This window comes from Mytilus edulis, chromosome 3 (assembly GCF_963676685.1).
Source record: "Mytilus edulis chromosome 3, xbMytEdul2.2, whole genome shotgun sequence".
Taxonomy (NCBI): domain Eukaryota; kingdom Metazoa; phylum Mollusca; class Bivalvia; order Mytilida; family Mytilidae; genus Mytilus; species Mytilus edulis.
Genome location: NC_092346.1, coordinates 33,357,697 through 33,370,102, shown reverse-complemented (window position 1 = coordinate 33,370,102; position 12,406 = coordinate 33,357,697). Strand labels below are relative to the sequence as shown.

At 30.4% G+C, this 12,406-nt stretch overlaps 1 protein-coding gene across 1 annotated transcript in view; it reads right to left on the bottom strand.

Annotated features, from left to right (window-relative positions):
• Window positions 1–539: 539 nt before the first annotated feature.
• LOC139515204 (uncharacterized) overlaps window positions 540–12,406 on the bottom strand; it is a 47,474-nt gene continuing 35,607 nt past the window's right edge. Inside the window, exons 7-10 of the mRNA XM_071304767.1 lie at window positions 11,569–11,698; window positions 8,789–9,520; window positions 2,393–2,538; window positions 540–677 (exon numbers count right to left, since the gene is read on the bottom strand). Of these exons, the coding sequence (XP_071160868.1) occupies window positions 540–677; window positions 2,393–2,538; window positions 8,789–9,520; window positions 11,569–11,698 (1,146 nt within the window). The remainder of the gene's footprint in view (window positions 678–2,392; window positions 2,539–8,788; window positions 9,521–11,568; window positions 11,699–12,406) is intronic.

The following is a 12,406-nucleotide window of genomic DNA, read 5'->3' as shown; positions in this document are numbered from 1 at the left end:
CATAGTCTTAATATAATATGTTCTCGTTATTCCATACATAAAATATCTTTTTTATATTGATAAGTTATGTCGTGACTAAAAACATTTACTTAATTCTATATAACTTATTGATGTGCTTGCACGTCTGTATTTGGTAAACTTTTTTTTTTTTTGGAATATTGGGTCTTTAATGCCTTGCAACTTCGTTCTGTATTTGGTGTTTCTAAATCTATTGATTCGAGCGTCACTTTAGCAGTTTACAGTTCGTGTAATTTTAGATGTTTCACTTGTATAGATGAAATCGTTTGGAAACAATATTCTCCTCTCATATAATATAGAAGGTAAATAGTGTACAATACTAATTTATATTTGTCTGAATAATTTTGATTTATACATTGTAGTACATGTAATATTAGTGAACACTTTCTTAATGTTATGTTATTTCATAATTTTGATAAATAAATACACTTTTTTTATTTCTTTATTGATTGATTGATTTGTTTTTTTATTTGTTGGCTTTTTTAATCTTGAATAATTGGTTATATAAAATGACCTATTCTTTATATACTCAACCGCATTCCACCTCCACACATTTCACTGGAATTTCCATCACAGGGACTATCACACGTATCTTCAAATCTCGGCACATCAAATGCTACTGCATTAGTGACATTGCTACAATAACACTGAAATCCTGCCTATAGGAATAACATTAGGTGATTTATCATTCACCTTTTTTTCCCTCGTTAATCATGTTTAAAACATGTTGTACTGATATGTTTTTCATAAACCTATTTCTACGTCTAGCGAAATTCTCAAACTCTAAATAACAATTGCATGCTGCGTCTAAAAAGAGAGACGAAAGATTAAAAAAGATTCATTATCTTATATTAAAGTTATAAAAAAAATTGACAAAGGCAAGGCAAAAAATGAAAAGCGATCACAAACTTGACAATAGCATTCAAATGGGAATTTTTTTCTCTTCAAACAAGACTGCGCTTTTTTTTGTTTTTTTTTTATTAACAAAGAAATTGACAATTGACATAGTAAGTACGTTTATCTTAAACGAATGAAATGTTATGATAAAATAACCTAATGAATTCGAAATTCAACTAAAAGTCCAAATAGTTTCGAAATGCGCATAACAGGCCGTAAAATTGGTACCGTTCAGTTTGTTCCGAATTTCGTAATGGTAATACAATTTGAATTCTTTTTTTCTGATATACTAATGTATCAAAGACACAATGCCAATTGTAAATGCCAAACGACGTGTATTTTGTCAACATAAGACTATTCATTGGCTCTTGATTTGACACACATTGAAAGCAAGATCAAAAACGAAATTGAAGAGCAAAAAAAATCTATGCCTGGGGAAACACACCATATTGTTTCGAATACAAATTACATTTTATATAGGCAGATAGTAAAAGCGGGACTTTGCTCATATGTATATAACTTTATTGTTTTATTCAAAGACGGGTTCTCCGGAAGGGTAAGCAGATCCTGCTCCATGTGGACCCGTCGTATTGCTCATGTTATCACTAACCCAGTAATAGTTAAATCGATAGGTCACATTCGTGAAAAGGGAACGGGATTGCAATTACGACATAAGGAACATATCCGATATTATCTGTGAAACGGATATTCAGTAACGGTCTTAAACTCGTGATGGCGTCCGTAAAATGTATGAAGGGATGAGTCCAACTCTATCATTTCCAACGGTTTACGACTTCAAGCACAAATAAAAAATAAATACAACTTTTGATTCCAAATACATGCATTATAACTCAGTCTTATAGCCTGAATACATGATCTTTTTTCTTGAACATTATATAAAAAGATATAGATCGGCTTATCATAAAAATTTAAAATATCTTTTCTGATTTAAGAGACGAACCTACAAATTTTAACTGAGTCTTATTCGATTTACATTAATTGACTGTTATTTTTAACGATTAATTAAGATTTCTGCACAGTTGCACACTTCGATTTTTAATTGAACAGCAATAAATAGCATGCATCACTAACGACGAAGTCGTAGTAACACCGGCTTAAATATTAAAGTTAAAGAGGATATGGAGCAAGTCAGAACCATTAGTTTTGCATTACACGCTGCAATGATTATACGGAATACTGAGGTTTTTTTTAATTGTAATGATAACCAAATCAACTGGTGTAAAAGTTATTTTGAAATATATATGAGTTGAAAGTCATATTTGTAGTGTAGATATATGAAAGATAACTCAAATATTTAATTCATATTTCATCGTTATAGATACAAAAGATCAAATTGTCAATTATGATGATTACCTAGTTTGCATAGTCATTTTGAAACGTTTTTATTTTCTTTCTATACAAATCACAAAAGATAAATTAATGCTCAAATTATTTATTTTTTTGCGTCAAGATGTACCTCTGTTCTCATGAATGTAGCGTCATCAAGAAATGAACAACAATGTGATACACATATATCGTTGGTCAATTGTCCTTTGTAATCTGCCTTGCCGTATGGTAAAGCTCTATCTGGTTGGTCCATAAAACATCCAGTATAAAGTTTTTCTTTAAAAAAAAACCAGTAAACTGTTTATTCTGTGTCACAAGGGGCAATATCATAATACTTATGTGTAAATTGAGTTGAAGATTGATGTTAATTATGGTGTGATGCACAAATATTAGTTTCGTCGAAAATTTAAATTCAAATTAAATATTCGATGAATTTTATCGTTAAATACAAAACTTATTTGGTTTGTACTGTAAAGGTATAGTTAGTTATCAAAGGTACCAGGATTATAATTTAGTACGCCAGACGCGCGTTTCGTCTTCATAAGACTCAATGACGCTCAAATCAAAATATTTGTAAAACCAACCAAGTACAAAGTTGAAGAGCATTGAGGATCCAAATTCCAAAAAGTTGTACCAAATACGGATAGGTGTTATAGAAAAAAAAATGTAGATAGAAAATAACAATTCGATAAACAGATGAAATGGTTAAATTCATTGAGAGACGCCGACTTTAGAAGTATCAGTTACTTTTGCTTTTGCAATAAATAAGATCAGTTTCACTTCTTTGGATATAATTTTAACTTTTCATTACAATAAAATATGTTTTAACTGTTTTGAATATATATTCTTGGTGATTTAAAAGTACGATAATTTGTGACAAAAACTAACATTTTGTTACAACTGTCCCTAGATGGAAAATTTACTTAGGTTTTTTATACATTGGGACTTGGAAAGAGAGTTGTCTCATTGTCACTCAAACCATTTGTTCTGTTGTATATTAAAGCTTATCTTCATTTTATTTAAAACAAAGAAAAATATTTAGAATAGCCATATATATCTTACATTTGAATAAATAATGTAAAAAATGAGACAAGTCTGTACTCTTCTGTAGAGGAAACTATTTTTTCTTGAGCTCAGTATTTTAAGCTGTATTAGCTCAATTAAAAGTTTTTTCAACTAACAAACTATATTCAAATGCATGAAAATAAAGTAAAACTCAGTTGTACGAAAGGTAAAAAAATAGAACATATTAGAAGAACAGTCCCTGGTTTGTTAAATGAAAGTCGAGATGTCATCGAATGGAAAAAAGTATAGTCCTTTATTCAATTATCTTAATTACTTACCATCACAAAATAGTGATAGTTTTAGTCGATCGATTACCAAACGACTAGAATATGTACCAGCTGTACTTTAAACGTCTCCATTTGTTCATTAGGCACGTTGGGCCAAAGTAAATTTAGGTTTCTACATGCACCGAACTCTGATTATAGAACCACGCCGTGAATTATAACCATATTAATAGTTCTTTATTCTTGATGATAACAATTGTTTCTTTTTCTTTGTGTTTGCAACTGAATCAATTCGTGGCAGTAATGTAAACGTTGATTTTACAGAATTACATTTATAAACTGCACTGGAGTATCGTCGAGCGGTTAAGGGATAATGTGTTTAATGTTACGGCAAGTATGCAGACTCTTGGATATTTGCACTAATTATATTTCCATTATGGAAATCAGCAACGTAAAACCAAACGAAGGTGTATTCGATTCTTCCTTTTGCAATCTCGAAACAAACAAAAACAAATGGAGACAAATATACAGGGTTAGTAAATAATGTATTTTAAGTGACTCTATTGTCAATTCGAACTGTTGATACATATAGCTGTTAGTATTCTTTCAATTATTAACTGTTGTCATCGTTCAATTGGATAACACTTATGTGAACCTATCTTTTTATTTTTACTTTTCTGCCATCGCTGATCATTTTCATTTCAATACACCCCAGAAGAAACAGATGAATTTTTCGACCTGATTGAAACAAAAGCAAACAACATTGAAATTATCGGAACTCATTGTTCTTAGCGATATAATGTATTTTTTGTCGTCATCTTAATTCTATTTTTAAGATTATCAAATTCCCGTGAGTTCTGATGAATTTGAATAGAATAGCAACCAAAAGTTACTATGCGTTATAATAGAAGTTTGCATATTTATCGAATGTTTATTTTGATTAAAATTATACACAATATTGACTGCTGTACCCTTATTTTTGACATGTTTACCTTTTATTAGATTTGTTAACAGATTGTTGAAAATATATTTTAATTTCACATTTAATGATTAATTTTGGGTCTTTAACAGTGTTCGATTCATTATGTCTTACACTATACACCATAAATAGCGTCCCAGTGGGCACTCAACGTTGTAACAACGTTGACATTTGGTTGAAATTTGGTCGTGACGTTGATCTATCTAAATTCAACGTTGGTCTAAAGTCATGGTATTCAACGTTGACTTAATGTCAGTCAATTGCGACAGAAAAATCTCATTGTCAAAATTGAAGGGTACAGATATATTTGATGAGCAGATGATGATCGGACAAGAATCAGTGATGCAGTATTATAAACGATTGAACAATAAGTGGCTAATCCAGAACGTTTTATTATACTTATAAGAGGGTCCGGTCCACTGACTGGCATATAAGTGTGAGGGGGGCTTCCTCTTTTCATGCTTCCATGATCCCTATGCATGTATAATCCTTATTTTTCCCCACAAAAAGGGAGTATATAAAAAAGAAGATATGGTATGATTGCCAATGAGACAACTATCCACAAAAGACCAAAATGACACAGACATTAACAACTATAGGTCACCGTACGGCCTTCAATAATGAGTAAAGCCCATACCGCATAGTCAGCTATAATAGGCCCTGATAAGACAATGTAAAATAATTCAAACGAGAAAACTAACGGCCTTATTTATGTAAAAAAAATGAACGAAAAACAAATATGTAACACATAAACAAACGACAACCACTAAATTACAGGCTCCTGACTGTAGAACGGATTGCATTGTTTATGCATGGAAAAGAGTTTTGGGCAAAAACAAGGGGTTAGGAGACATCCCAAATAACAAATCGGCTGTTTTCCAATTAATTTGTGTTTATTTGTTAAGTATCTTGAAAAAAAACCATTCTTTCCAATTATTAAGTAGTTTGGGTTTGATGATTCTCTATATTTTGGGAGATCTCAAAACCTGTTCATGCTATTTTAATTATATGTATAATCTGTCTAAATATTCTTAGTTTTTTTTTTAATTTAAATCAAATCGATTTTTTTAGTGGCTTTCTTTCATTAAAATAAAGAAGAGAATTTTTTTCGGTATATCATTTTAATTATTTTTACCAATTGATGTTAAATTTATAAACTTCAAATATCATCGATGTACAATGTAATCATAATAATTGAGAAGTTTTTGAATTTTCGCGGTTTTCAAGTTGAGTTCCGAATATTTTCTTTCGGATGTGCACGCAAGCATGCGCACCTCTTTTTAACATCCGTTTAGAAAATCTTTTAAATCATCCACGAGAAATTATCGCACCATCCTGATTAACAAATAGTGAACAACTGCATCTAAGGAATATAAAAACGAGAGAAGACTTTTCTGTATAAGGGCGTTTTTCAATAAAAACGTGATTTCTTGTCCTAGCCACTTTTAAAAAAATGTGTTTGATCTTTACAAGTAATTTGTTGTGCAGTCAGTACATTGAATTAGATTTAACATTTTTAAGCAAAGAAACAGTCTATCTTTAAGAGGGATTGATAAGATATTGATTCCTGAATGGTCCAAAACAACCAAAATGGCATGTCCCTAGAATGCCTGTTCAACATTCATACTCTAAAATATAGTAAAAAAATGTAGAAATATATTTTATTTTTACTTAATATAAGTTCCTTAAAAATTAAAAGTATGTTTAGAGTCAACATATTTTAATAAACAGCTTTTAACTTAGGATTTTAATTTCAGAAGGTGTGTCCCTGACAAAATGTCCACTACGAAACGAAGTCATTAAAATTTGCTAATAAACAGTTTTATGAAATCAATGTAATTTTGTTTGCAAGAGATATGTTTAATCTGTTGACAAAGTAACAGCTATGCGTTGGAACTTTGTTTGTTTAAATATGTTCTACTTTCTTGTATGTTCTCTCAGACTGGACTGAATTAATGGATCTCTACCATGTCTACTCGGCTCCAAAATAAAAAATTTCCAGTTACTTTGAATCGCATTATTAAGACCATAACATTTAACAAAATTGGTATTGGTATTAACTGTATTCTGAGATGTAAGCTGTTCAAATGTAAGTTTTCCTAGTCATCTGAGATTAAAAAAAAAAAAAAAAAAAAAAAAAAAAAAAAATTAACGAACAAACAAATAAAAAAACAAGAAAACAAATCAAGAACAAACATTTATTAAAAAAAATCATATACTCTTATTACAGTAATTTTCATTGGTAAATAGCTTTCCATATTACTTAACATCAATATCGATCCAAATTGGTTGACTCAAGATTTGTGTGGCATTGTTTTCATATTTCCTTTTTGTATGGCCTTTATTTTAACAGATTAGGAGAAAATTCTCGCTAAAAAGGACGAAACCTCTTTCCCCAAGTGCAATATTTTATAACTGCTATTTTTTCGAAATTATTTGATAATAAAATTATTATGAGACCACAGATTCAAGATCTAGCAATTTATTAAGCAAAAACATTTTAGAGTTTTACTGGAATGGATTCATATGAAAGATTTATAATCTCCTTCTTCATAGTTATTCATAATATCATGTCTTTCCGTCCCACAAAAAGAAAGAATTCCTTATTTTTCTTGCTTAACCTTAATGGAAATGGTTGATTGGAAGAAATGTCATGACCTGTATCAAAAAGGGGAGAGTTTTGATAACAAATAATTTCTAATTCCTTTATGTTGGTATTTAAAAGGCTTTTTATAGATATGTATGTGATAAGAGTGACAAATCTCACAATTTGTAAAAATAAATCATCAAGATCAAAGTACGGTCTTTCAAACTATCAATACGTTCTGTTTAGTTTTCAAATTTTGTATCCTCATTTAAGAGATTGATACGAATCCCTTACAGTTTAAGGTTTCATGCTGTATTTCTTGATTTCGTCTTATTTTTTAACCATTTTTTCTTGAGCAAACCGATATGGCTTCAATTTTATCTACATCAACCAACTTACAAACAAGCACAAGCAGCAAATCAATCAAATAAATTAAATGGTTATTTGTATGTAACGCTTTTCACTTACGGTAAAAACATAATATATATTGGAAAACATGTGACCAAATAAAGCATGAAAAAAAAGAAAAAAAACATATACAATATATATATATATACGTAAATCTGCTCTTTGGTCGTGTTGTTGCTTCTTTGAAATATTCCCAATTTTTGTTTTAAATTTTACATATACAAAATGTCGAATTGGTTTTAAGGTTTTGCTTATCAATACGTTCTAGGTAAGTAAGAGTTTTCAACAGGAAAGTTATTTCTAAACAATATATGTATCAGCCCGTGAGTACCTTTAAAATAGATTTAAACTTGAAATGAGAAGTTTGATTTTAAAGACCTATATACAAATTCATTTTTGATACGGTAGTTGAAATAATATTAAAAACTCCAGAAACGACTTTTTTTAATCTATTTGCATCAACATTTAAAATTAAAAGCTAAATTATTAAACTCTATTTTTCTTTTGTCGTATTGCATTATCGCCTTGAGAATGGAGAAGAAGAACATTTGCTCAACAAATTCCATACATGTACAAGTACTTGGTAAAACAAAAATCAAGTATAGTATATCATGTATATGTTTTACCGTTTTCCTAAAAACCAAATTAACAAACTTAAATTGATTCAAGATTATGGAAATTGGCTGCTCGTTAGCTGTTTGAAAAAAGAAGATGTGGTATGATCGTCAATATGACAACTCTCCAAAAAAGACCAAATTGAAACATTAATTAACAGCTATCGGTCATCGTAAGACCTACAACAATAAACAAAACCCATACTGCGTAGTCAGTAAAAAAAGGCCCCGAAATCACAAATTATAATCGATTCGAACTAGAAAAAAGTAAAATCACAAAAATACTGAACTCCAAAAAAATTCAAAACGGAAAGTCCCTAATCAATTGTCAAACGAACGGCCTCATTGTGCACATCAACACAGAATGTGTCGGGGTTAAAATGTTTGCGGGATTTGAACCCTCCCATGACCCGGAACAGTGATGTAACACTACAACATATGAACGAACTATAAAAATCAGTTGAATAAACTAATCAGATTCGTACTGGTACGTTCCAACAACTAAAAGACACTTAATACAGATCTAAGGGGACTCGCAGTAACTAACACCTAGTAAAAAGTCAACAATCACTAATAAAAAAAAACATCCATCGAAAACTAAATTCTCAGCTTGTTTAAGCAACACTAATAAACTTTAAAACATCAATACTAATAATAAACAAAACAGGGAGTAAAATGACAATGATGCCTCCTATGCCAAGATATCTTGAAGATTTCCGGGAATCAAATGCGGATTGTTTTGTTCTTTTGTACTTGTTCGTGTCTTTCTTGTTTATTCTCAAATTCAACAAATTGACGGTGTTTCCCGGGTCTGATTCGGTTAAAAACGTCTGATTTTTTAAAACACATTCTATACAAGAGCAGTAAGGTGCATTTTCCTCAGCTTTTGATGTTATGTCGCCTGTGGTTGGTGAACGAGTTGATTCAGAATATGTAGATGTAGATATCATTACTGTTTGTTTCTGTTTTTCTTTATTAGTGGTTAATGAATCAGTTCCAAAAGCAGACGAAGTTGTAATTTCAGGGGTCCCTGGTGATGTACTATCTGCGTTTTCCTGGTACGTTGTTAGTGTTGTATCTGTTTGTTTACGTGAGGACCTTGTGAATATTGTTTTTGTATTTGATGGATATATTGTCGTTTTGATGTCGGCTGTGGTCGATGAAAAAGTTGATATTGATGACGTAGATGTTCTCACAGGATTGTTCGTGTATTCATAGGAAGTGTTCAATGAACCAGTTGCAATTTCAGGAGTTACTGATGGTGTGCTTCCTGTATTTTCTGGATGAGTTGTTAGATCTGCATCTGATTGTACATATGGGGTCTCTGTGTATATTTTAATGTCATTAGATGAGTATATTGCCTGTGTCGTATCAGAACATCCTAAAAATCAAAAACGAATATTAATATCACATTTCAAATTAAAATTTATATTACTAATTTATATACATATATTGGAGTGGCTCGTTGCTTTTTCTATTTAAATGCATTAATATATCTGCCAAAATTATATACGTTTTCTTTGTATCATGTCAAGGGCTTTTTATTTAAAATTACCATCAGTAAGGAAAAACCCCTTGTCAATGGAATATTAATCACAAACGTATACAAGTAATAAAAAAAGACCTTCGATCAATGAGGTACGAAAACAGGAGATGTATAACCCTTGTCATCCCAGTGTAACTTGTGCTATTTGATTTTTTAGCAATCAAGAATATTATGTTTATACATCATATGACTTGTTTGTATTAGTTAAATAAAATTTTGTTGAAAATGTCTGATTTTGATTGATTTGTTATCCCGTAAGTTTTTATTTATTAACTCTGTTATAAAAATTGAGAGCTTGTCAATTTTGTTAGGACAGTATCGTGTGTTGGTAGTTATTTTACTTGTTATGTTGCTGTTTCATTGACATTCAACCCGAACGATTATTTCGTAATATCTTCCATTTAACATTACACTACTTCCAGGTTAAAAGAGGGTTGGGATCCCGCTAACATGTTTAATCCGCCACAGTCTGTATGTATGAGCCTGTCCCAAGTCAAGAGCATGTAATTCAGTGGTTGTCGTTTGTTTATGTGTTACATATTTATTTTTGGTTCATTTTTTGTAAATAAATTAGGCCGTTAGTGTTCTCGTTTGAAAGGTTTTTCAATGTCATTTCGGAGCCTTTTATAGGTTGCATTACTGTAAATATTGACAATGCAATTTCCCATAGGAACTTCTTTTATGGCTAAAACTGTACCACTTTTACTAAGAAGTTTTTAATTTTTTCCTAGAACTGAAAGTTCATATGAACTACAATTTTTTTTCAAAGGACAAAATATAGGGCTGTGCGGCATATTTTCAACGTTTATATGCCCTGAACATTTCAAAGTTTAAACTAACACAACTTTTCTTTAGTACCCCTACCTGGAATGAAGGGTTACCACATTTCAATGTAAACATATGCACATGTATTTTTACTGGTAACAGTCCCAAGTAATGTATCTATGAGATGGAACACAGAGAGAATAACTGGGAACTAGTATGTCAACAAAATTAATTTTCTATGAATATTCTTGATCTACCCAAAAGAGGCGTGGTTTGAGAAATATTTTCAAAGTGCAATATATAGCTGACTATTCGGTATTGGCTTTGATCATTGTTGAAGGCATACGGTAATCCATAGTTGTTAATTTCTGTGTCATTTTGGTTTCTTGTTGAGAGACAGTCACTTAAAGTAAAAATATGAACATTGCTTCGAATATTTTTCAGGTTTAAGTGCGTCGAAATAGCTTAATATTCATCAAAAGATCTCACGAAATTTACGTACTTGGTGTCAAATGGCAGTTTTGATCATAGTAATTCATTGGTTGAAGTAAAATTTGAACATTGCTTCGAATATATTTCAGGTTTAAGCGCGTCTTTATAGCTTAATATTCATCAAAATATCTTAAAAGAAGGCCTTAATATTTTGCTGTTTAGCATTAAATATCAGAATTTAGTAATGCAAATTTTAATTCTGGTATCTATGATAAGTTTGTGTAAATGAAAATTGATTTGTCAAATATCATTTCTTCAAAAGTTCTTAATTCTTTCTTTTTATTCCATTCATATGATGGTCTGGTCTGTATGACTGTGACAAGCATATAAAAAAATGCTTACCCTGTTTTCCACGCTCTAATCATAATAATATATATTTGTACTCCCTTAAAAAAAAATTAAAATCTAAGGTGAATTGTTTACAATTATTTTTTAAATTTATATTTGTTGGATAATGTTTTGATTCATATTATAACATAGTAAATTTTCATCAATTCATTTCCGGTCAAATTAAGAACTCATTCATCCTTCTATTATTAACCGTGATTGTTTGATTTATGTGTTAGTCTTCTTTTATCATATAATTAGTACTAGTATAAATATGTATTGACCTATTCTATATATACTTAAACTCCATACACCTCCACACTTTTGAAATTTATTTCCATCACAAGGCATATCACAGGACTCCTCATTTTCTTGTACAAACGTTTGTGAGTTAGCCGAATTGTTGCTACAATGACACTGGAATCCTTCCTTTAAAAAAAGTATTGATATATTATTCACATTTTCCTTTTAATTGATCTAAACAAAAATCTTACTCATGTTACTGGTTATTTTTCCAGAATATAAATCTTTATAAAGGGTTGTGCAGGCCAAAAGAGTGAGAGTAGTAGTATAAAAAAAACATTGTTTGAGCTACAAACATATATATAAGATAATTCAATGGTACCCCGTCAATTACGGCGACAGTGAATTACAAATGCTCAATGATTTTACTAAACCACGAAGTCTGTAGAATACTTTTATATACAAGGCCATTTGTAGTTGTTAAAAATCAGCCCGAATGACAACAATATTGCATGTACGAAGATGTTCATAAGGAAACGATTATTTTTGATATTGTAAGATAACAGTTATATGATGTTTTAAAGAGATCTTTCGTGTCCTTTAAAATATGACTGCGTATACACCAGTTGGAATCATCAGACGATTCTTTTGTTTTCAAGACTTATCTTCCTATATCTAATTATCAGTGGCCTTAGAATCAAAGTTGTTTGAAATCTAAAATGAATTCGATTTAAGAGCATAAAATCAAAACAATCTACAATCTGACAAATTATAGCGTTTCAAATAAATCATCACTTTATAAACAGTAACTTTACATTAAATGAAACTGAAAGTGAACGCGTTTTTTTTCCACATGTTAACTACTTTATCGCTTTCTAAAACTAAATATGTCTT